The 25,595-nt window shown below is 41.9% G+C and overlaps 1 protein-coding gene across 5 annotated transcripts in view; it reads right to left on the minus strand.

Moving 5' to 3' along the window:
* The window catches only part of Kif16b (kinesin family member 16B), a 258,436-nt gene that overhangs the window by 102,718 nt on the left and 130,123 nt on the right, over positions 1–25,595 (minus strand). For all 5 annotated transcript variants that reach the window (XM_075962336.1, XM_075962337.1, XM_075962334.1 and 2 more), the window contains 2 exons: positions 15,481–15,563; positions 13,377–13,465 (listed from right to left, as the gene is read on the minus strand). In XM_075962336.1, the coding sequence (XP_075818451.1) occupies positions 13,377–13,465; positions 15,481–15,563 (172 nt within the window). The remainder of the gene's footprint in view (positions 1–13,376; positions 13,466–15,480; positions 15,564–25,595) is intronic.

Genomic DNA, 25,595 nt, shown 5'->3' on the forward strand with positions numbered 1-25,595 from the left:
TCATATAAATGTTCACTGGAAAGCTAGGAAAAGGAACTTTATAGAGACGATGGACACAAATTTCTAACCACTCCATGTTACACATTGGGTTATCCAACAGTGGCTACTATACAATTGCAATCTAAGGGTGTGAGGCAAGAAGGGTGTGAAGCAGGGGTACAAAGTTTCAGCATACAGTTTAACCTGGAAAGTTACCCTCTAGCTAAGTCAGAGTTTGTAATGTGACTATCCAAAGCATCCTGGGGAGGATTTCCTAAATAAACTCTTACACCTTAATCTAGAAAGTATCCATAGACTTCCAGATTTTAAGATATTTCCTGTTGCAAACTGAAGATAGCCAGAAGCAATACTTTTTTTAAGGCGGCGTAATTTGATGCCATAAGCATTTTATGTAGTTCTTCCCAGGCTACTTCAGTTAACAGTCCTGTAACCCGATTAAGTACAATTCAAACATACCCAAGCCAGTCCTGTTTTAGCCCAAGATCAGAGGCTTGTTGAAGTGGGTATAGACACAAGAGGCATTGGCTTCAGCTTGGCACACACCCCTACACCCTAGGCATCCCTGCATTAGAGTCCAGGAGTATTAGAGAAGAGCACACCAGAAGCCCCTCCTACAAGGAGCTGGGAGGAGAATTCACCTCGTCTAGCTCTCCACCCATTCTCATATGGACCTTGAAATTCCACTGACCTCTTTAGACAAACCATGGTTGAAGAGGCGAGGGTCCTTAGAAGTTAAAAACGATCTGTTATTTCAAAACCCACTCTTCCTGTTCAACACACTAGAACAGTGTGTCACGGGCAATCTTCCTACCACCTGACTAAAGCTGCCAAGTTCTGCTGCTTCATGGGATTGGAACATGGCCCTTTGTTCAATTCCATCCGCATCACCTTTCTGCTTTTGATGGTTTCCTTCACTGCCTAAGCTTGGCTATCCTAGAACTTGCTCTGTGGATCAGACTTGCCTTGAACTCAGAGATCCAGCTGTCTCTGCCCCCTGAGTACTGGGATTAATTATGTAATATGATGTCCAGCTCTAAGCTTTCCATTATTTCCTTTCATAACTTGGAAGTTTAGCAGGTTGAGTTCTTACCCTGAGGTCACCACTCCCTTTATTCCATTTAACATCAGGTTTTCTGTAAACTTCTTTTAGGTGTTCTTTTTCTCCTCAAACTGCACATCTGGTAATTTTTCCTTGCTCAGCTTGCTCCTTTTACTTACAGAACCACATAAATGTGGCTGCTAATAACCAATGGAACAGTCAATACTAGGCTAGAAATCTCCTTTACCAAGTCTCTTAATCCATAACTCAACTTAACCTCAAACAGATTTTTTGGGGATAAGGGAGAAAGCATCCACATTCTTTGGCAAAATATCATAAGAATGGTTTCTAGGCCACATACTAACATTCTTCTCTGAAACCTCCTTAGCTGAGTCCCACAGTTCAAATCACCCTTGGCAACACTGGCGTCCATGTTCCTTCTAGTATGACCCATTAGGCCCACTTTTTCTAATACAAAGTCCCAAATCCGCATTTCTCCAAACAAAAGCAAGGTCAGATCTATTACCCAGTCCCTGGTACCAACTTCTCTCTTAGCTTTGGTTTCTATTGCAAAAAGGTGAAACCATGACCATGGCAACTATTATAAAGGAAAACATTTAATTGGAGCTGGCTTACAGTTCAGAGGTTTAGCCCATTCATGGTGGGGAGTATGCTAGCATGCAGGCAGACATGGTGCTGGAGAAGGAGACATGAGTTCTATATCTGGATTGGCAGGCAGTAGGAAGAGATAGTTTTACTGGGTCTAGCTAGGGATTTTAAAATCTCATAGTCCACTCCCAACAGGCCACCTCCTAATAGTTCCAATCTCTAATGATAAAGCATTCAGATATATGAGCCTATTGGGGACATGCCTATTCAAACCAGCCTCTGGTCCATTTCCACTTATTTCTGACAATGATGACAATTACCATTAGCAGGTCATGTAAGATGCAGGGGGTGCTGATGTTGACCACCTGATGTCGTGGAGCTGGGTGATAGCTATTCAAGCATAGACTTATAGTCTATGATAAAAGGAAATGGAAATGCCTCATCATGGAATAAATCACACCTACACACCTGTTCCATCCCTAAAACACCTACTCCAAAGTAGGGACACTGCATTGAGGAAACCAGCTCTGTTAGCTTATTTCTAAACATGGACATAGAGAACAAACTAAAATCACACCAAAAGACACAATCCCCAACTGTTTAAATTGCTAACAAGAAAGATGGAACAGACTATAAATGAGTAACTCAGGAGATGAAATGTGGCTTGCAGTTAGAAGTCCCCTTTGAGAAAGTGACATTTAAACTGAAACCTTAGAAGTGATAGTGGATTCTGCTACCGTAAGAGCTAGCTGATGGCTATTTGGACAAGAATTGCAGGAGGAACATGGGATACCCTGGGAGGGGGACGAACATGTACAAGGTGACTGCATCACAGAACCAGAATGTACTCTAAACAAATGGTTGCCAAGGAACAGAGATAGTGACACACAAATTAACATAATAGGGTACTTCAACAGATATCATGCTGCTGTGCAGGACTAACTGGAACTCTCTTGCCTCACCTTTGCCCACAACATCCATTTATCATCTCACTAAGAAATGGCTCATTTGCTTCACAGTAGCTCTAGAATGGAAAATAAGGAAAATAACACGGCCCACCAGGCAAGCTACAGTAACACAAGAAATTGGCTTGTTCATGAAATCAACAGTTCAGCTTTCTATCCACTTTGTAGACAGGAAGCTCCCAGGCCTATCATTCAAAGTGGATCACAGTGGAATGATATTCAAGGATTTAAAAACCAACAAAAAACAGCAAAGTCAGTAATTAACACCAATCTCAGCTAATGGAAGAAGAAACCACTTCCTTTAGTTTCCTTCATTACAAGTTCCTAAATACTGTGTATCTTAACAAGCTATTTTAGACAATCTATAGCCATCGTAAAGTCAGTAAATGACCCATAAAAGAGTGAGACAACTAAGACCAAAGTTGGAGAAGAAACCAGCACTGCAGCAAACTTAACTAGAAAAAAAAAAAACGGCAAGTCTCAATAAAATGAAGCAACAGAGATAAACACAGTAAATAACCCTCAAGTACACACAGGCTAACTACCAAATTACCAGAAGCATAAATATTGTCAACAACACGTGTAAAGCTCACATGTTCAAGGTCAGAAAGAAAAAGAGAAGCAACTTACAAAGTAGGAGAAAGTGAAGTGGAAGGAACAGGAAATGTGTAGCTGGGGAGGTGGGCAATATTCTTCCTAGGGAAGAGGGTCTTTCCTAAAACATACGGGGAGAACTACAGCCTCGCTCGGAGGTGCAAATCTCAGCAGGAGTATCCCAACTACAACCAGACTATTCCCTGGGGTCCCCTGTGTGTTGCTGAAAGGGGGAAAGTGAACTCTGCTAAGTTCTACAGACTGTGCTGGAGCCACCTGACAAACCACCTGCTGTGTCTGTTTCCTAGAAAAGGTTGGTTTCATCCTTAGTGACACTAAGGTAGAAGCTATGGCAGCTGTTACTCTGATCCTTACAACTCTTTCTAGCACAATGCTGGTTATCTTTTCCGATTAGTGAAGAAAGGGAGGATGTGAGGGAGGCCAACAGGAAGAAATAAACAGGCTTTAAGAAAAGGGGGTAGAGACAACAGAGCATATGAGACATGAAAGGGAAAGGGGGGCTTTTGTGGGTAAAAGGACACAGGTAGAAAATGGGGCATATAGGGCTGGGAGAGGGAACAGCATCTGAAGTGAGCACGTGTGTACAGTCTTATCATTAGAGCCTCAATGCTGTATTTCCACAGCTTTTCACACTGTGTTAGAAAGCTTTCATTAACAAGAACCGGGAAAGGGGCAGAAGATACAAGGAAAAGAAACCACTTTCTTGTTAGGTAACAGTTATCAGCTGGTAAGAATTCTTCACAACTGTCTTGGTGCCTCTCACTTGAGTTCCTTCTGGTTTTACTTTCTGGAACTCCATTCCAATACTCAACCAGAAGACAGCAAGAATGTGGGAACTATCCTCACTCAGTGTTCTTACAAGTATAGTCATAGACACTGGGTCCTGGGTTATGACCAGGACACTGAGGGAGGACATGCATTTCTAGACAGCCATAGTTGCAGGCTTCCTGGGAGTATGATTTAGAACTGCATCCGGAAAGCTATATTCACAAGAATATATTCAAGAACTCAAGAATATTCTTTGAATCTGTCTAGAAGAAAAAAAAACCTCTCAAAGTATTAGCGGGAAGGAGATGAAATAATTTATTAATGTGTAACCAGTGGGACAATTCTGTATTCTGTCAATTATATTTTAAATAAATGCTGATTGGCCAGAAGCCAGGCAGGAAGTATAGGCAAGACAACGAGACAGGAAGTAAAGGCGGATCAATGAAAACAGGAGAATTTTGGGAAGGAGGAAGCCCATTCCTCCCCAGTCCTGCCCAGACACTGAAGAAGGAAGATGTGACCTGCCAAAAAAGGTACCGAGCCATGGAGCTAACATAGATAAGAATAATGGGTTAAAATACATTATAAGAGCTACTACGAAGCCTGAGTTAATGGGCCAATCAGTTTATCATTAATATAGTCCTCTGTATAATTTCCTTGGGGCTTACCAGCTGTGGGAACTGGGCAGGACAGAAACCCCAACAAGTAGGTCCACATGTTACACACAAGGATATATTCAAGAATTCAAGAAGATTCCTTGAAACTGTCTAAGAGAAAAAGAAACTCTCAAAGTATTAGCAGGAAGGAGATGTAATAATTTATTAATTTGTAACCAAAAGCCTTCAAATTCTACTCTCTGATCTAAAAATACTAGTACTACATTTTGTTTTGTTTTGCCTCGAGGAAAACAGTAAGGAGAACACAAGAATTAGCTACAAATCTCTTCAGTCTGAGGCATGTGATAACTGGAAACTAGACAATAAAACAAAAATCAATAGAAGACACATCTAGTAAAGCAAGGAATATCTATAGTAGAATATCATATGGCTATTAAAAGAGTATAAAACAGCCATGAAAGGAAAATAGTAAATGCAAAAAAATCCCAAAAAAACAAAAACAGAAAAATGTTTGCAAATCCAGTATGAGCCCATCTCGACAAACACAGTAAATGACCGAATCTGACAAGAAGCACATGACCAGAAAAGGGCAGGGGCCATCATGGCCCAGAAGGCAGGAAGATGGGACATAGTGGCTTGTTGGTACTGACAGCAGGAGTGATGGGCAGCAAGTTATACCATAGTAGCAGTTACAAGGCAAAGAGTATTCTGTAATCCCAGTCTGGCTAGAAACCTCAAGCCTAAGTTCCTAGAGACATGCTTGCTCCAGTTAGATCCCACATATCCCAAATGGGGCTACGGGTTGTAACTGACTCCTCAAAGATGAATCTGTGGAAACCATGTTGGAGAAGGAGAGAAAAGAGGCATATTTATAGGGGAGACCACAGTCAAGGCAGAGTACATGGCCACATACTAGCTCTGCAGTGATTTCTTTTCCTTGTTTGTGATTTGAACTTCCTACGATAAATACTTAAAGTTCACTAGCTCTCTTCTATGTCTTCCTTGATGGTAGATAGCTTCAGGCCATCTCAGAGTCATGGGCCTTCCATGGCCACAAGCTGTGTGGTGGCCTTGGGTGAAGTCCCTTAGCTGGTTCACCAAACATAGTCCTGACCCCGACTTCTGACATTTTTAGAACTTAGCTTGGTTAGAAACTGAGTTGATTCTTTTCAGAATTTAATTATTCAAATTTATCCATTTAAATGGGCTCACCACTGTGCAGTACTTAGAGGAGGCTAATGTGCCAGCAAAAATTTCTTTTATTTTCAATACTGAAATGAACTTGGAAGGTATCTAATTTTGCTTCAAGCACTTTCAAGAAGCTGTGAATGCTTCCGCCTCCTGCCAAATTAGCTGCCTGTTTGCAGTCTCCAGTGAGGTGGAGGAGGCTGAGCAGTCGGCTTGCTTTCTTCTTAAAGACTCTGTGCCAGTGAGAAGGAATGTTTCCCCTGCAGGGAAATTATCTGCTGGCAAAGACCCTGGCTGGGCACTTCTCCAAAGTAGAGCTAACTCCCCAAGGAAGCCACCAGGCTGCTTTGCCCCATCCAGAAATTCTCTGGCATTAAGAACCGATGTGTGTACAAATCAGTTTCCTGAGAGCTTGAGATGCTGGCCAGCAGAGGCTTCCAAAATCTGTAGGAGAAACAGTGAGTCCAACTTGATGTGCCCAGCTGGACAGAGGGGGACCATGCATAGATATAAGGACTTGATATTAAAACAAGCAAACAACCCCCAGGGCCCACTAAATTCAGATTATGATTCTATTGTTGCTGTTTGTTTTTAAATACTGGCTATCTGAAAGATGAAAGGTTGTCCATTGAACATAAAGGGGGAAAATGGAGAAAGAAAGAAAGAAAGAAAGAAAGAAAGAAAGAAAGAAAGAAAGAAAGAAAGAAAAGGAGGAGGAGGGAGGGAGAGAGAGAGAACCAGCAGCTTTAAAGACAAGTTGGATCTCACCAGATATGATCATTAGCAAAATAGCTAGCACCACAGTTGGGATAGTTTGGTTCTGGGAGGAGTATCAAGCAGTATTTTTTTTTTACCTCTATTATAAAACTAAATCTCACTCCTCCACTCTTCTCTCCATACCAAAGGAAACATCTGTGATTTTTAAGCAAGCCACCAACCCTGAAGGAAGCACTCACTATGACAGGAGACAGAGAATTACAGAGCACAAGGGTCATGCACACTACAGGCATCTGGAAACCACCAAAAGACACATCCCAGAGCCTCTCTGCTGCCCCAGACCTCTAGATCGGCAAAAAGTTACTTCCTCTGTGCAGGATTTGAAACTGAGTAAGGTATGCAGGACCTTCAAGAGGGCCAGGCACTAGAAGAAATTGGAAAGAGAAGGTATGTATAGAATGGCTGCCCAAGGAAAAAAGGCAAAATTTCAACTCAAAAGGAGCTGGCCAGAAGCCCCTGATTCCCGGATAAGATTACAAGGAAACTAAGCAGAGGAGGCAGATGGAAGGGCTTTACATAAACTTTCATAGGTATGGGGCAAGTTTGTTTTATCCAATCAGGCCAAGGGTTCAGAGCGAAGAGTGAGAGAAGACCACACTGCAGAGCAAAGTCTTGGATGACAGTGATAGATAGCACTTGGAAGTAGGTCACTTTGTGAAAGCCGGGGAGATGCTAGGAAGAAGGGCTCACCAAGAAGGGTTCAAGGAACCTAATGCAGAGTACCCTCAGGTCCAGGTGGGGTATAAGTCTAGAGCCCTCTTCCCCAGAGAGGAGCCAGGAAGCCTACAGAGCAATCCCAGGATAGCCCAAGGGTAGCATGTGCAAGACAATACCACGGTTCTGTGGTTCCTGCCAACTTTACAAGCACTGTCTGCACTTACTAAATCATACCGCAAGGGGACTGAGCCTGAGCCTGTCCTCACCATTCAAGGTAGGGCAAGTGAGAGGCTCTCAAACACAAGGCACATGAATGAGTAAACACCCATTTTTATTCATCATTTTCATTTCATTCATAGCACAAGCGAGGCTGAGTGCTTCTGATAGGCCATACAAACACTGCTGCCATGAGAGCTTTCCCCATGGGGAGTCTGACTGCTGACAGAAGTCTCAAACCCACAGCCACTCACAGAAGAAGTTCAAGGCCTGGGGCCCAGTTACTCAACACTGCTCTTATTATTTGCAGTGGCTTTTGACAACCTGACCCTCCTCTTATGTTTGTATTTCAGCGAAATAACATCCAACCAAAGATTAAAGCCTCAAAATGAAGTCAACATAGTTTCCTTCATAAAGCCCACAGAGTTAAACTGCCAGGACCCACAGCTGCCTGCCTCACTTGTTTCTAGCCTACCTTTCCTCTAGGTTCCTTGTCCTACTGCCTCATTCCAAGCCCTTGCCTCCAGCATCCTGACAGCCCCTTCTCAACTGTTGTCATTACTCAGCCTTCGGAGTGACTCCTTCCAGTGCAAATATGAGCAAACTCCTCCTTGAACATGAACACTTTCTGGACTCAGCACTGGTTGGGTTTTAACATGTGAAATGAGCTGGCTGTAATCACTGGGAAACCCTTTCATATTAGAGACACAGCCACCACCTATTTACAGAACTGGGGGTGTTATTCCTTCTTCCTCTATTTCTAAACACTTTTTCCCCCAAATTGGATAATCTTCAGAAAACAAGGGGATAAGACAGAGTGATGACGAGCCACAGGAAGACAGCTCCTTGGATCCACCAGGATGACTACTGTCAAATACAGAAACCCTCGAGGGTGGGTGACCTCCCTCACTGGGAAGAATATGAGGATGGCAGAGCCACATGACAAGCAGACGAGCCCTCACTGTAACGGTTAGAAGAGCTCAAATCAAAGGCTCGAGCAGACATCTGCACACTGCTCTTCATGTCCTATTCCAACAGCTAACAGAAGAAACAGCCACTGCCCCATGTCCATTAACAGAGGAGCGGACAAAGGAAATATGAGAAACATGTACACAGGACTGCTACTCAGCTGGAAAACAGGGAATTCTTCAGGTAAAACCTGAAGAAATCTGCTAAGTGAAATAAACAAAACACAAATGGAAAAATGCTCTGACCCCACATGTAAGACATGAACGTATAAAGAAGTAAAATTCATGGAAACAAACAAAGAATAACAAAAACAGAAAATGAGTTGTGAACAGAAAGGCGTTATTTCAAGAACACAGCGCTGCATCTTATAAGATGAAGAATGTTCTAGAGGTTGGCTACACGGTAACAACAATGCACTTTCCTACACAGTGTACTTAAAATGACTATGATGGTAAAACATAGTAAGTCTCTTTTACCACAGCTACACATAAAAGTAGTTACCAAACATAAAAAGTAGTTATTGAACACGAGTACATAGAGAGTAAGTCATGTTTGTACACTGGAATACAGACTTTAACTATACATTCTAGATTAGCTGTTTTGTTTTGTTTTGAGACAGGAGATTGTATAGCCCGGGCTGGTTTTGAACTTATTTCATAGCTGAGGCTGGCCCTAAATTCCTGATTCTCCTGCATCTATCTCTCAGTGCTGAGACTGAGGACATACATTATCTACATGGCTCTGAGGAAGCTTTTTTAAAGGGCTAATCAGAATTTACAGATGTAATTTTCATATACAACACTACATTCATACTTTAGGAACCAGAGCTGCAATTTATACTCCAAATTCATCCTGACAAACACAGAAATACAACCCCAAAAGCCACTCTGTAAGTGCTTGTGAGCTTCCAGGGACCTCTCCCTCCTGCTGGGCCTCACCCTGCTGACTCCTCTCTCAGTGTGACTCCCTCTGCCCTGCTCTCCTTTGGAAGCCCTATACTTCCTGCAGTGGAGCTCCTCAGCTAGTGACATCTCTCTCCTGCAAACACTTCAGGGCCCAGCCAGGACACACTTCACCTGGAAATCACGGAGTAAAACCTCTGGCACAAAGTCAGGGCAATGATCTGAGTCTTTGGAAGGTGGGTGATGAGGACTAAGTCTCCAGTTAGCATTCACTGCCTCTCTCTTCTCCAAGCAGGGCCTTGTTACAGGCTGGGAACGTTATGACCTCAGTTACAGAGGAGAAAGTATACTTAAGACTCCTTGCAATCCTGCTGTCCACTCTATGACAAGAACTCTGGTCACTTAGTCCAGGGTGTAAGCTTCTGTGCCATTGAGAATGAGCTAGACTATACAAGAAACCGGCACCAACGCAAGGAAATAACATTCATTTCCAAAAAGAAGACAAATGGTTCTCATGAATCAAACTCATACAGATTCCAAGAAACTGGCTATAGGTGACGTCAACCCTAACAAAGATTGCTGTTGGAAGTCACAGGGCCTCTGTTTTTTTGTCACCCAACACATTAGGGCATGGCTACCCAATGGGGGTGTAGCACTAGAAAGTGATCCCTTCTTGATACTTCCTGCCACATCAGTCCTTTCCACCAGATCCCAGAGAAAACTGCAGACACAGCTGCCTTCTACTCGGAACTGCATGCTGTCTTACACTCATTTTACATGCATTCACATGACAAGCCCGTGTTCCTAGACTCTCCGCAGAGAGCTGGAAGCCGAGTACTTAAGCTGTCAGCACACAGCAGATCCTCTCAGTACCCACTGCTCAGAGGGAGCATCACAGCCTGAGGTTCCATCTGAGAAATGAACATGCTCGGAGTCCAAGCTGTGGATTATGTGGAATTAAACAACTCTTTAATGAGGGCCCATGTACTAAACATATTTCTTTCAATGTTCTTCTTCCTTAATTTATGCTGAGAGTATTTATACCTGCTACATTAAAAAAAAAAGATGGTAAAAACAGCATGGCTATAGCTTTAATTATGCTTCCATTTTGCCCACTTGCTAGAGCCAACAATTTCATAATGAGGTATCTGCCTTCCCATAAGTCAGAGTAGGCAATTTTTTTTCAATTATATTTTAATTCATGGGTAATCACTCTTTGCAGCAGGTAGCAAGCGCAGCAGAGTGGAAACCAGGGAGAAGGAAGGTATAATGAAGTATTAAATAATTTTCTTTGAATTTGTACCAACAAATGTTACATGAATATGTCTGTTTTCAGAAGCCAGGTGAAGGGGCTGCATCATGCTCATATCAGAGGAAGCATCTAGAAGCCACCAGCTGTAATTCAGCTACAACATCTTGCTTCTCAGTTGGGTTTCTCGACTGCCTTTGCTCACTTTCCTACTTTATCATAAGGCAGTCTCCTCCTCTACCACCTTTTGTCAAGGATCATGACATGACCTTGAGGCTATTTAAGTAACTGCATCATCTCTGGGATTGTAACACTTTGCACACTATGTCTTATCTCAATAATTATAATGCTCATGCCTAGAAAAATTCATAAAAAAAAACAAAATAAAAAATACCCTAGAGGATTCAGATGTCTTACTAAATGAGACATATTCAATCTGAAACTATTTGCTAAGTTATTGATAACCAGGATATATGTATGACACTGTGAAATAAACTAAGTAAAGACCTTTGAGATCACAAAGTTTCCAACTTAACAAGAAAGACACTTATGGAAACAGAATTCTTATCACCTGTATACTTGTAATCAATCATCTTCCTTGTCTGGCCCATTCCAAGAAAGGGTACAATATCTGCCCCACATGTTCACACCCGAAACCTGGAAATTTGGCCTTTACCCCCTACTTCCTTGATCTCATATTTCTATCGCTATGGCTAAAGCCCAGACACATGCCACCATTATCTTCCATATGGTCTAAACACACAGCTTCCTTAACAATATCCTGATTCTACACTACAATTTCCACAGTAAGTCCTTTTGGGATTACTGTCCCAGCCAACGGCTTCTAATGTTTACCAACATTCTCAGAGGACACTCTCGCTGCAGTGCCCCACACAGGCCCACACAGGCTACCACTGACAGCCCTCACCTCCCAGGAACGTACGAGTTTGTCGAAGCTGACCTTCAACACCTTGCACCACCCTTCTTCCCATATTCCACTTATTCTGGTCCGCCTTCTATTTCTGCTTCTGCAGCATTTTGGTTCCCTTCTCTTTCCCCAGAATGTGTTTCTTTCCCCGTGTCTTATCAGTGTCATTTTCACTCCACTCGAGTCTGAGATCTCCTACTCCGAAGTCCTCCCTGAGCACTCCTGCCGAACACTGCCCTAAAAGCATCACATGCCATTTCTCCCTCACTCCTCTGATCTTCCAATCACCCACAGGCTCATTATCTCCTCCAGCTGGCATGGACATCGAACACTGCCAATACTAAAGGCCCCTGTCCTAGGGTCTGATTGATAGCAAGTTCTCAGAAGAGGTTTGCTGAAGGGCGATTGTCTCCACAAAGAATGATAAAATGGTGATGACAGACATGCAGCAATGTGCACTGGACAGGGACATTTTATTTTGATGAGAGCTGGGAATAGCGTGCAGAATGGGTTCATCTGTATGGTGCCTTCTTTGCAAAGCACACGGCAGGAAAAACAAATACCAAACCCTGGACCAAGCAAAGAAACAGCTCCTATGGCACAGTTTTTTTATATGTAGCTAAGTCAGAGCCACAAACTGAAGGCCCAAAACTTGCAGAGGGATGTAGTGAGATGTCCCAGGCTGCGCGGAGGGGGATACGCCAGGATGCGCGGAGGTGTGCTGCGATGGACAGGTGGTGGGGATGCTGACTGACCATAAGGAATCAATGAAGTAACATTTTACTGGTAGACACAGTGAGTCAGAAGAGTTGTGAGGATGTAAATTGCCTTAAGTAACAAGGCTTTAGCCTGCTGGTCTCCAACAGGAACAAGGTAGAGATGCGATTGAAGGTGCTTCCCAGGACAATGAGGCAACAATTTCTCATAGACATCTACTTTCCACCACGGAGAGTAATAACTGGATCAGGACAGTTTCAGGCCTTGGCTATGAAACTGGGATAGGATTAGAACTGAGAGCAAGGTTCAGCAGGACCTGGACACTACCAAAGCTCTAATTCATAAACACATGCACATGTAAACTGAGGCTATCATGACTCAGAAGTGAGAGGACAGAGGTCACTCAGCACCATGCCTGCCCCAAGTAAATGCTGAAAAAGGACAGCTCCAGAAGACGTCTATGAGTTCATTTCACTCACTCAGCTCATTAGCTTATGTGACATTCTCTTGGAAGGAAGCATGAAGATAGTGGGACCTTAAAAGTGGGGAGTACCCAAAGGCCTTCTCATCTGGCTTTGTGTTTCCAGACGTTTTCATTATCACTGTCATCTTACTGATGAAGTCACCAAGGACTTGAGCACTTAGGCTAAGAACTCAAGGTCACCCAGCCGCTAAACTATTTAAAATACTCTCTTTTGTGTCTTCAGCCATCCTCTGATGTCTGAAAGTAGTGAAGATAATTCTCTGGGCTATAGAATGCCTGAGGATCAAGGCTGCCCCTGTTATTACAGATAATTTATAAAAACAAGATAAAAGCATTTAAGCCAAAGGGATCATGCACTGGGCAATCAAAGTGCCAACTTAAAATATTAGACAGTTATGAAAATGATAATGAAGCTTGTAACCATCTTTCCTAATGCTTATTATGTTGTTAAGCAAAAACTCAGAGAACATAATCCCATTTGCACTGTGATTAGAACTAAGTACAATTATGTATATACAGCACTGGCTGGAAAGAAACTTGGAAAATGGCTGTGGGTGATGTGCTGAGGAGGTGCCCTTGCCCAAGCTTTATTACCATCAAGTGACTATAATGTAGTTGGCACCATAAATACCATCAGAGTACAAATCATGGGGAAGAGACATTGCTGTTCACTCACCCAGGGTTATATAACATGACTGCAGACAGGTTCTCACACGACTTGGAGAGGTCGGTCATAGACAAGCTGAAGGAGGACAGAAGGCCACTCTAAGAGCAGACACAGGACAGAGTGGTTACCTTAGTGGGTATGAGACGACCAGTGCTCAGCATCCATTGCCTTCAGCTAGTGACGGGCAATGAGATGCATACACTCATGAGAATGCTAATACCTTGCAGATGAGGGCTAGTTGGACCCTTATACACCAGAAACCACCTTTTAAAAAGAAAATGTATTTATTTATTTATTTTACAGCCTGGTCTCTGTTTCCCCTCCCTCCTCTCCTCCCAGTGCCTTACTCCCACCCACCTACCCCCCAATTCACTCCTTCATTTCTGTTCAGGAAAGGGCATGTCTTTCATGACAAAACATGACATATCAAGATGCAGTAAGATAAGCACCTCCACATGTATTAAGGCTGGGTTCCAAAAGTCAGTAAAAGAGTCAGAGACAGTCCCTGTTCCCACTGTTAGGAATTGCACAAGAAGACCAAACTACACAACTGTCACATGTATGCAGAGTGCCTAGGTCAGTCCCAAGCAGGCTCCCTGGTTATTACTTCAATCCCTGTAAGCCCCCTATGAGCCTGAGTTAATTGATTCTGTGGGTTTTTTTGTTTGTTTGTTTGTTGTTTCATTTGTTTGTTTTGTGATATCTTTGACCCCTCAGTCTCCTACAATTCTTTCTTCCCCAATTCTGCAAGATTTCCTGAACTCCACCTAATGTTTGGTTGTAGGTCTTCGTCTGTTTCCATCAGTTGCTAGATGAAGACTCTCTGATGACAATTGGGCTAAGAACCAATTTGGTCACAGGAAATGGCCAGTTCATGCTCATATTGCTCTTGCTAGGAGTCTTAGCTGGGGTCATCCTTGTAGATTCCTTTGTGCCAGATTTAACCTGCCCCCCAAATGTGTCCCTTTATTCACTAGGCATTCCATAGCTCAGAAAGCCTCCTAGCTACACTGCATTGAGGTTTGGGTAGATGCTAGAAATTGTAGCTCTGCTGCCCTCAACATTCACATTTACTGAATGACAGAGATAAAGGGATAGGTGAGGGGAGGCTGAAAAGGTAAGAATTGGTCTGTCTGCTTCCCAGGAAAGCTATTGGCAGACATGTTTCCACCATATCTCTCTGGAACCATGTCTAAAAGGTACTGTCTAGAGTGGCCTTGGGTTGGAATGGGCAAGAATATTTATTGGCTGGATCATCAATCAGCTGTGGATTAGGCTGAGGGGTGTAACTTTGCTCTCATATTCCACCAGAGGACCTGGCAGCCTTGGGCAGCCCTTCTATTGAAAGGAGAGGCATGAGATGTTATACCACTTTTTGGTTAGAACAAAGGTCTCAAGCTTGTGGGTCAGGACTGTCTTGGTTGCCTGCCTCCTGCCCTCACAGACTGTTTTGAACAGTCTGTCTTCGTCTAATTTCCCGTTTAGTTATGTAAATTGGGGTGGTAACAGCTACTGTACAGATAACATGGCAGTCTCTGCATAAGTTGAACACAGTTTGCAGCTCATGAAAATGCAAGCTGTAGTTTTTACTGTTTTCAGCAGTCTAGGGAGAGGCCATGGTGCAGACTTCTTTCCTTCCCATTCAGTGGTCCTCTCTGTGGGCTGCAGCCTTCCTCCACTACTATGTATTATAAAACCTGTGAATGGTCCCATCCGACCAAGCCCATCTCTCTCAATGGTCCTAAACTCACCCCATTCCATCTCCTGCCCAAATGAAAAACACCATTTACTATGGTGGACTTACAATAAGAGCTATTCAGTGCTATGTTTCTTAGACAGATTCTGGTAAATGCAAGTCACACCTCACTATCACACAAAGTATGGCTCTTCTATGTATGCATAGACTAGCAAGAAGGGTCTAAAAGGAACAGCTTCTTCTTGTGAGCTCTGGACTCTAGTTGCTGGCTCTCCTACTCCATCATCTGTCAGGAAACAACTGCCTGGAACTGACCTGGCTACAGAGCTTCCTTTCCAGAGGTTTTAGTACCAGAAAGTAAAGTGCTAGGACCTAGGAGAGGCCCCACCCCACTTGGGGTCAGCCCAATGCCCTCACCTTCCTCTTCTCCCTGAGCTTGGCAGCTTCCTTTGGATGGTTAAAGCGGAACATGTTGGTTCTTCCCAAGAGTATCACAGCACCTGGAAGACACAGAAACAACAGCAATGGATGGACAGCAATATGATGTCAGTGGTAGGCAGTGAGGTCAGCTGGCAACAACAGAGCACAGACTTATCCTTCCAGTGCATTAGAAAATAATAAGGGGATGCTTCAGTTTCAAAGGCCCACCTATGGAAGCAAGTTTTAAACCTGCATGTATTTTTATTTTTACAGATGGGTGTAAAATATATTCAAAATAACTTAGGCAGAAGTGCTGAATCTAAGCATTATAACCCATTATGAGATTTTAAACTTAATATGCAGATAATTAGACTTACGATTATTTGGAGGAAAAAACCCTCCAGGTATCTAAAGAGATGTATCATCAAGCAAAACATGTGATTTCAAATGTAGGAAATGTTTATTAATGCTTACAAAAGGAGACACTCAAAGACAAGCAGTTTCAAAAGAAACACAGTGGAACTGGCAGAGAACAAGCTCCTATTGCTAACACCTGCCAGTACCTGATGTGGAAGAAACTGCATACATAAATATATACATGTCTATTCTCAAGAAAGTATGCTGCTTCCTCTCACAAACCCTGTTAAAATTTAGATGTCTGTATTAGGTACTGGACCAAAATCCTCATTCAGTACCAAGTGCCCATGAACAAGAGAAGTCAAGGCCAATGACTAAGAATACTATGAATGACCAAGGAAGAGGGGTCAGCAAAAATAAGCAAATAGTTTCTGAAGTCAGACTTGTCCAGATCCAGTGCATTGGCTATGGAAGGTAGTGAACTCCCTGGCCTTACAGGCATTTAAGAGAAGATATGCCATACATATTCTGTGGTCTCTTCCATACAGAGCACTTTGTCACTTTATGTTAGTTTTAGTTCTGTGACAGGCAATACTTATGTTCTCGAGTCAGTCATCAAGAGAAATGACTGTGACAGTATAGCACCAAGTGGAGACTAGAGGAGCTAAAGACCAATACTGGTCTCACTAGATAGTCAGAAGACAGCAAAAAGTAGAGCATGGGGTACCACATGGAAAGCTTGGATCACAGATGGGAGGCTACCTAGCTATGTTCAGAACATAAAAATTCAAATCCAATCCATACAAAAGATTTTTTTAAACAACAGCAAAGACAAGCACATGTTGTGTGGATCTGGAAAGCTGAGAAAAAGATTGACCACCATTCACCATTGAGTGGACAGTGATAAAAAAGCCAACCCATAAATTTGGTATTTCCCAGAGAAAAATTCAAAAACAAAATTACTAATTGTTAGTAGTTAAAAACTTAAAAGATTTCAGGGGTATCTGTGGAGGTTTGAAAGAAAATGGCCGCCAAAAGGAGTGGCGCTATTAGGAGGTGTGCCTTGGCTGGAGTAGTTGTGGCCTTGTTAGAGAAGTGTGTCACTGTGGAGATGGGCTTTGAGGCCTCATATATGCTCAAGCTATAACCAATGTCTCAGACCACTTCCTGTTGCCTGATTATCAACATGTAGCAGCTCCTTCTCCAGCATTATATCTGCCTGTATGCTGCCTTGTTTCCTGCCATGACAGTAATGGATTAAACCTCTGCACTGTAAGCAAGCTACCACAATTAATTTTTTTCTAATATGAGTTGCCATGGTCATGGTGTCTTTTCACAGCAATAGAAACCCTAACTAAGACAGTATCTTTCTACCATCCCCTGAAACCTCAGAAGATACAGTTTGTTGAGAGGACAGTACCACCAGATCCTTAATGCCCCTTGGTGCAAGTCCTGGAGCTGCTGATGGCTGATGTACCCTTTAACTTAGCACAAACAGCAACCTCTTGCTTGGGTGTGGTCTTTGCCTGGAGTCAGAAAGCATCTCCTCACCCAGCCTCAGCTATTACCTAGTCAGTATAGTGTCTTAGATGAATCAGAGGAGTTTCAAATCCATACAGTTAACCACTGACTGACTGACTGGTTTAGACACAAGGCATAGGGAGAAACTGAAGAACTGGGTTCAATGGAACTCATTGTTTCACAGGAAATGGAGCCAACCCAACATGAAGAGAAGAATTTTGGGAGATTCACAAAAGCAGCAGATCTTTGTCTCGCTAACAATTGGTTTACTGTCCTCATATAAATTCACACTTGTGTCTCTGTCACTTTGGAAAGGCAACTTCACTATAATTAAGAAAGGTGTTTTCCACTTTTCCACTGTTAAGACTCAGAGCTGTGTCTCTTGCAGAAAGTTGTAATCTAAGCAGTCATGTCTAGGATGTAGGCACTTTTAATACTCTTCAGCTATATTAGAGATTAATAAGGCGATCAAATTCCAGGTGTTAATTACACCTAACCCAACTCTTTTTCCCTTCTATTAATCAAATGCCTAGCTAAGCAAGTTGAAAATTGCTAAAATATGTTAATGGAAAAATAGAATAGTAACTCAGAGACATCATTTCAACTCATATTGAGTCACTGAAAATAATCCAGCCACCTATGTTACTTGCATAAAATATACAGCTAAAAGCCCTTTATGAAATTATGAAAGAAAGTAAAATTATCCACAACAATTCATTTCCATTTTGATGTGTGTCAAGTAAGTGTCTGGCATTTGTAATGGTCTCCATTAACAGTTGTCTCCTCTTCTTCCTTCTACTGTTCATTTTCACCCAAGAAACACTGAATCAAAAATATGCACAAAAGCTTATGTGATACTGCTTTTAATTTGTATAGCTACAAATACTTTGTGAGCACTGACATGCTAGTCATCATGATAAACACTGGGGATACAGAGATAGAGAGGGCTAACTATGCCTTGCCCTTACAGAGCATAAACAGTTAACAAGATAGGGGTAAATGAATGAGAAGTTTCAACAAAGGAAAAACACACCTCCTTCAAAAAAGCCATACCTTCTAATACTGCCACTGACTATGGGTCTATGGGTGGTGAGTGACAATTGTCTATATTCTGTCAATTTCATTTTAAATAAACACTGATTGGCCAGTAACCAGGCAGGAAGTATAGGCAGGACAACCAAACAGGAAGTAGAAGTGGATCAATGAGAACAAGAGAATTTTAGGAGGGAGGAAGCCCATTCCTCTGCAGTCCTACCCAGACGCGGAGGAAGCAAGATGTGACTACACCTTGCTGAAAAAGGTACTGAGTTATGTTGCTAACATATACTAGAATAATGGGATAATGTAAGTTATAAGAGTTAAGATAAAGCCTGAGCTAATGGGCCAATCAGTTTATGATTAATGTAGACCTCTGTGCAATTTCTTTGGGACTTAATAACTGTGGGAACCAGGCAGAACAGAAACCTCAGACAACGTGGGGACCATTTTCATGTATCTATCTATCTATCTATCTATCTATCTATCTATCTATCTATCTATCTACCTACCTACCTACCTACCTAGAGTTTTCTTTGCTAAATGAAGTCACTGCTGTGGAAATGTCACTCAAGTAAAGAAGAGGAAGAAAAGAAGGGAAGGGAGGGGGAAAGGGCAGGGCAGGGCAGGGCAGAGAAGAGAAGAGAAGAGAAGAGAAGAGAAGAGAAGAGAAGAGAAGAGAAGAGAAGAGAAGAGAAGAGAAGAGAAGAGAAGAGAAAGAGACGAGACTTGGAGGAAAGCTGGCTTTTAACAGCCTCGTAGAGAAGGTGACCTTGGAGAGGGAAGAAACAGAACTAAGGAGGAGACACCAGTAGAGAATGCCGCCAGAGATGCTAAATGGAAACCAGAGATTACCAGTAGGTGCTGCCTCAAGGAGAGCTGTGTAGGTGAGAAAGCAAGAAAGGAGGAGCTGGAAAGAAAAAGGAGCTGTAAAATACACAAATATAATTTGTATGACGGTGCTTTACAGACCCCTATGGCCGGAAAGCCAGGCTGCAGAAGAGACAGCAAGATGAACATGAAACCCAGTGACAGAAGGACTGGGACCTCCCATGCCCCGTCAGGGCTATATATGCCAAAACTGAGCTAGGAGTAGGCATGGCTAGATCTCCCAGACAAAGCAAATAATCCAAGAAGGGTCTTAATAGAAGGTGGGGTTTTTGAGTCTCAGATCTGTTTTGGTTCTGTAGATGCACCCTCCCCTACCCATTAAAGGTACCTTTATCTTTCATAAAGAGCCTATTTTTATCATTGTCCAAATATCCCTTGGTTCAGTTCTTTGTTTCCAGACACACGAACCTCAGTTGGTGCCCTTTGAACTCATATCATACCTATGACATGTTAATAAACAGAGGGTGAAATGGGTTTAGTGGCATAGTTAGCTGTAATTTATGAAAGAGGAAATTCATGTATATACTTAGCAATAAGCCAGTTAAAGGAAAAAGGTAACTTGGTGGGTGGATAGACAAACAAATGAAACTGGTTAGTGACATAATATCTAAGTGAGGGCTGGGAATAGGGGTCAATGAGTAAAATGATCACTATGCAAGCATGGGGCCCTGAGCTTAGATCACCAGCATCCAGGTAAAAATCTAAGTCAGCTGGTATACCTGTAACCCAGCACAGGGCAAGGGTGTGGAGGAAGGTGGACTGTCTAGGTTTACTGAGAGACACTAGCTCAAAACAGAAGGTTCAGAAGCTACTGAGGAAGACATCTGACAAAAACCTCTAGCCTACACACCAATACCCCACCCCGAAACTCCCCACACATCCTGAGAGAGAGTCTATGGGTGAGACCAAGGAGGAGCTATGACTGAATCTCTTTGGAATTCAGTGTTCTCATCTGCTCAGCAACTGGAAAATTCCTAAGGTTCCTTCTCGACCTTAAGTTCTTTTTAACTGTCAATGACTCCTTGCTTGAGGTTAATGTGATTAATCACAGCAGATGGACTTTCTGTGATACACTTAATTTGTAATTTTGAGAGCATGTCTAAACCTCGCTGAAATATATGATGGCTTCACTGAGATTACTTCAGAGCTTGTTAAATATCCAAGACAGACAAATTCCAGACGGTCTTAAAAGGGAATGGAGGAGGAAATGACATTGTAAAATGGGAGACAAAGCCTTTTGTTTAAAGAATATAAAAAGATTCCTTTATTTAAATCTCTGTGAATGAGAGATACAAATGATGATTTCATATGAGATTTTCTTATTTTAGTATGTAAAGTAAGCTGAAAAAACAAGAATATATGTATTGCTAGTGATTTCTAGGGGAAGAAAGGGACAATACTTAAGACTACAAGTAATTACCCCCCTCCTTTGATTTTAATGAGATTTTCTAATTCTGCTACTGCATGAATAAATTAACTTACTTTTCTATTAAATGTTGTCATGTGAATATTTTAGAGGTGACTGTATAAAGGATGCTGTTCTGAGTTATAGCTGATACAAACACAGGAGACAACTATGTTCCCCAAAGTGCCTGGTCCAAGATAACAGGAGCTTAAAGGCTTGAGACAATACAAACAGGATTCTGCTTCAGGGCTCCTCATTTTACATTTTTTTACATTTTAATTATTTCATCACCCTTCACGAACCCAGCACACACACAGGGGCTGCATTCCTAAAGGACACTTGGTGGGAGAGAGGTTTCATTTGAGTTATGATGGGTGGAGGATCCAGACTCAGAAAATATCAGACGCTGCCTTGAAAGGTGGCTGAACAAGAATCTTGGGTAAAGAAGGACAAGGATATTCTCATTTTGTTGCCTGATTCCAGGAGAAGCTGTTTATAAGAACTGTCTCTGTGATTTGAAGTAGCTTAAAAACCTTAGATTGAAATGAATTGCAATGTTAGCATCATTTTGGAGCCATGATAGAATCTAATCTTCCATAACATGAATCATTACATAAGAACAGATTAAGTTGTATGTTCTAGGGCTTTCTACTCTTTAAATAATGACTATTACTTAAGGCATAGGAGTTACAGTAATTCTGTTTCAAAATGGCTTTGGCAAGCTAGATGTGAAAGATTAAGAGTTATAGGGAATAAATGACTTTGTGCAGATTCTAAACGAATTCAGAAAAGACATGAAGATGCCATTGATAGGCTTGGGCATGAGTGCCAGGTATTGGGCATCAATGCGATACTGGAGCAGATGTCACCATCAAAGCATGTCATCTGATCACTGCTTTTTGTGGGGACAAATGTATATGACACCTTATCAAAGACCAACCAGGGCCCTGACACCCCCCTTATCAGTGCTCACATTTCAGACAATGAGTTATAACTTCCTGCATTGGATAAATCACTTTACCCCTCATTTTTTCTCAGTAAAATGAAAATTTGTAAGCTTAGATTCTGGGCCTCTAGAGAAGAAAGGAAATTGATTTTCAATCTTTACTATTGATGTACCCAGTCAAATAACCATCAAGGGTGATTTGAACTGAGTGTAGAGCTTTTAAATCTTCAGGATGCACCAGTCCACCCCTCCCCGTAAAATCTTAGACGAGTGCCTGAGTGAGTCAGGCTAATGTTTTTCTTCTTGAAACTTCATAGGGGAAACAGATTACTTCCTACAGGGGACAAGTCCATCCTTTCCAAGGAAAATGTGGATTTGACATGGAATACTTCATGAGCAATACAAAATCATACATGTTGCGAGAATGGCTGTTGGGTTATCTTGGGTTCACCAAGGCTTGTCTGGCTATGGTGCTATTTTCCACAACTCCTGCAGAATGTCAGCGTAAGCCTTGCCCTGGATGAGGGGGTCCTCTGTAGCCGCTGAAGGAGCCTCAGAAGGACTAACAAGTCTAAAACAGATGGATGGGCCATCATAAAGGCAGCATAGCAAGTTGCTTGTTAAAAAATTTCTGCTTAGCTTGCAGACTTAATTCAAGGCACCTCACTAGGGAAAGTTCTATGTTCTGTCAATTAAGAGTCAACCACACTGCCATCTTAGCTGATTTCAATACAAAATAAACATTAAAAATAGTTGTTTACAACCCAAGCCAGTCATTAACATCACAGTGCTTTACAGTTTAACAAGGCTCTTACAGAACACTGGTACTCTTTTAAAGACTGTTGGGTCAGTGAGGAGGCTATGTGACTAAGGGCAGCCAAACAGAAAAGGATGAGTTTTTGCATCTTGGCTCAGACTAGAAGGAAGCTCAAAAATGCTCATTGCTATGAAACACCGATGAGAAGAAGTCCTCTGCTTTCATCTGAACAAGAAGTTCCCTGGTACCAAGTAGAGGCAGCAGGAGGTCTCCAAGTTACCCAGGATGGTACGGCAGGCTCCTGTGGCTGTATGCTTCCTCTTTCTGTCTTTAAGTCCTTTGCCCTGGACATGGATGTAGGTAAACAGGGTAGAAGAAAGAGGGGAAGCAGAAAACTCCAATTTCCAGTTAGAGGAGAGAAGTAGGAAGATCCAAGGGAAAACTACTGGGCACACAGTAGGAACTCCGACGTTGACTACCACAAGTGTACATATAGCCCTAAGCCTCAGTAGCATATTCAGCCTGAGAGATGGGCTAAGGGGCAGAAAACTGCTCAGACTATCCACATAGTCAGACCACTGCTATGTGGACAGCCCAGAGGCCTTGACAGTGAACCAGCATTAGTGCCGCAACCACAATCTGTATAGGTGAGGCTGCTCCTAACTTAGGTGAGGGAATCAGCAAGGGAACATGCTCATTGAAGGAGGATATCGCAGTATCCCATCAAAGAATTTCAATGAAACTGACTCTCCTTTAACAAAATGTTCAAAACTTTCCGGATTCAAACCATTATCATTACTTCCTTAACAAAGGAAGTCAATGAATTGGGAAAACAATGCAAGCATGGCTGAGCCCTTTGAGCTAACAATAATAAACATATTTAAATAAGTATTTCAACTTTAAAACAAAAAGAAAATTAAAAATGCAAAAAGACATAAAACATAAAAAGTAGAACCAAATGTTGTGACCCAAAATCACAACAATCAGATAAACAAAAGCTTTGGAGGATGAGCCCTATAGCAGGAAGTGGTCATTGAGTGGTCAACTAGATAGCAAATCAGAGCATCAAAAGAACAGGAGACAACAACTAAAATATCTAATGTTTATATGATTAGAGACTCAGAATGAAAGAGAAGTGTATACAGTAGAGGAAAATGTTTTTAAACAAATTATGGTGGCAAACTTCCCAACTCTAAAGACAGACACCCACAGATTCAGAGGCTTAGTAAATTCCAAACTGGTAAACTTAAAGACACCCATGGCAACACCCACTGTAAAGCCATCTAAGGCAATGTGAAGCCTAAGTTGTTGAAGGGATCAGAGAGACTAAAACAGGTATGAAGGATGAAAAAGAAAAGAAAGGGGTAGAGATAGGCAAATACTTATTTTTCTGCTCATGTCAAGGGTGTCGAGAATCTCACTTCAGTGTGACTAGCTTTAGTCAGCTGCTCTCACGCAGAAGCATGCATCAGAATTACTTCTGGACATGAAAACCCACTGGGGTTTTTAGATCTAGATCTTTTGCAGCATAGGGCTTAGGAATCTGTGTATCTAATAAGCTCCAGGGTAGTGCTGATGTCACTGAACTCGGACATACTTGGAGAACCATTCTCTTTTTAAAAATAGTTCAGGTTTTAAAATTCAAAAAGAAAAATCTCAGTTTTCAGGTCTCTAACTTGAGGGAGGCATCTGATGGGTGCTCAGGTCAGTATAGTGGAGCCCACAAGGAACACGTTCTTCTCTCCCAGCATTCTGAAGCATATACATTCTTGGTCTTAGCTGGATACCGTGGTTTAACCCTAAAAGATCTATTTTCTTTTCCAGTTCCACTAAAATTCTTTTTAATTTGTCACTGACCAACTCACAGCAGCCATCCAGCAGATGAAAATTTTATCAAAGGCTCCTCTGCTCCACTCTGCAGACAATCACCTGTTCACTCTTTCAGGGTACTTGAATAAAAGCAAATATGTTCTGGCACTCAAGCATATCACATTCAAATGCACCTAACTGTGAATTTCCAAGATGCAGTTTCTGTAGCACTTTTAAAATGAGAGGTTCAATGAATCTGGCAGGCCAGCAAGAAGACCAAAGGTATCCACTGATATGAATGTAAAAATTATTTACATTTAATAGTGATCAGCTTTAAAAATATATATTACATCAAAAACTAATTCAGATAAGAAAGCCTAGTTCCTGGAAATTCCAAGAAAAGGCTGAAGTATTTGCTGAATTACTACACACTTGATTATTGTGCCATTTCTTATTAAATATATGGTGGTTAAGTTTGGGAGAACTTAAGAGCTTAGACTCCCAAGAAGAGCTGCGGTCTCTGGATATAAATAAGACATCGTGGTCAAGAATTTGCCTTCTTCTTTCTATGGATTCATTTATGGAGCTATAATGGAATCACAAGTGGTAGGTGATCTGAGCTTTGGACACACACTAAGAGATGGGTATATTTAGACCTGAAGATGAAGGAAAAGGTGTCTGATGTCAAATATTAGACAATACACAAGGAATATTCCATCCCATTCATGCTTAAAATTCCAGCAAATACTCTTCATTTTACTGACAATGCCAATGGACTTTCCTTTTCTTTATTATGTGTGTGGGGGGGGGGGGGGGCTATGCTATTTGAAAGAAGGCAGTTCATTGACACAAGTTAAAAATGAAGAACATTAAAAACAAAAAAAAACTTGTCCCTAATGATGACAACCTTCTAAATTTAGACAAATCTATTTTTTGGCATTCACAGTGTGTTAAGTGGTTTATTTAGATAAGGAAGATGTAATTACTACTTGTGCTTTTTTTTTTTAATGACACAGCCTAGTACATTTCCAAATGAAAGTAATTTACCAATGAAGAGGCAGCTGACTATGGAATATCAGCAATAAGGTGGAAGCTGGTGATGAAAGGGGAGGGTACCATGAGTGACATAAGGTGAAGCTGAGATGTAGTCAGCTAAGGGTGATGTATAAGACATGGATATGATGTGGGTTGGTATTCAGGTGATGTGGTAAGACATGGATATGATGTGGGTTGGTATTCGGGTGATGTGTAAGACATGGATATGATGTGGGTTGATATTTGGGTGATGTGTAAGACATGGATATGATGTGGGTTGGTATTCGGGTGATGTGGTAAGACATGGATATGATGTGGGTTGGTATTCAGGTGCTGTGTAAGACATGGATATGATG

Source organism: Microtus pennsylvanicus, chromosome 2 (assembly GCF_037038515.1).
Source record: "Microtus pennsylvanicus isolate mMicPen1 chromosome 2, mMicPen1.hap1, whole genome shotgun sequence".
Lineage (NCBI taxonomy): Eukaryota > Metazoa > Chordata > Mammalia > Rodentia > Cricetidae > Microtus > Microtus pennsylvanicus.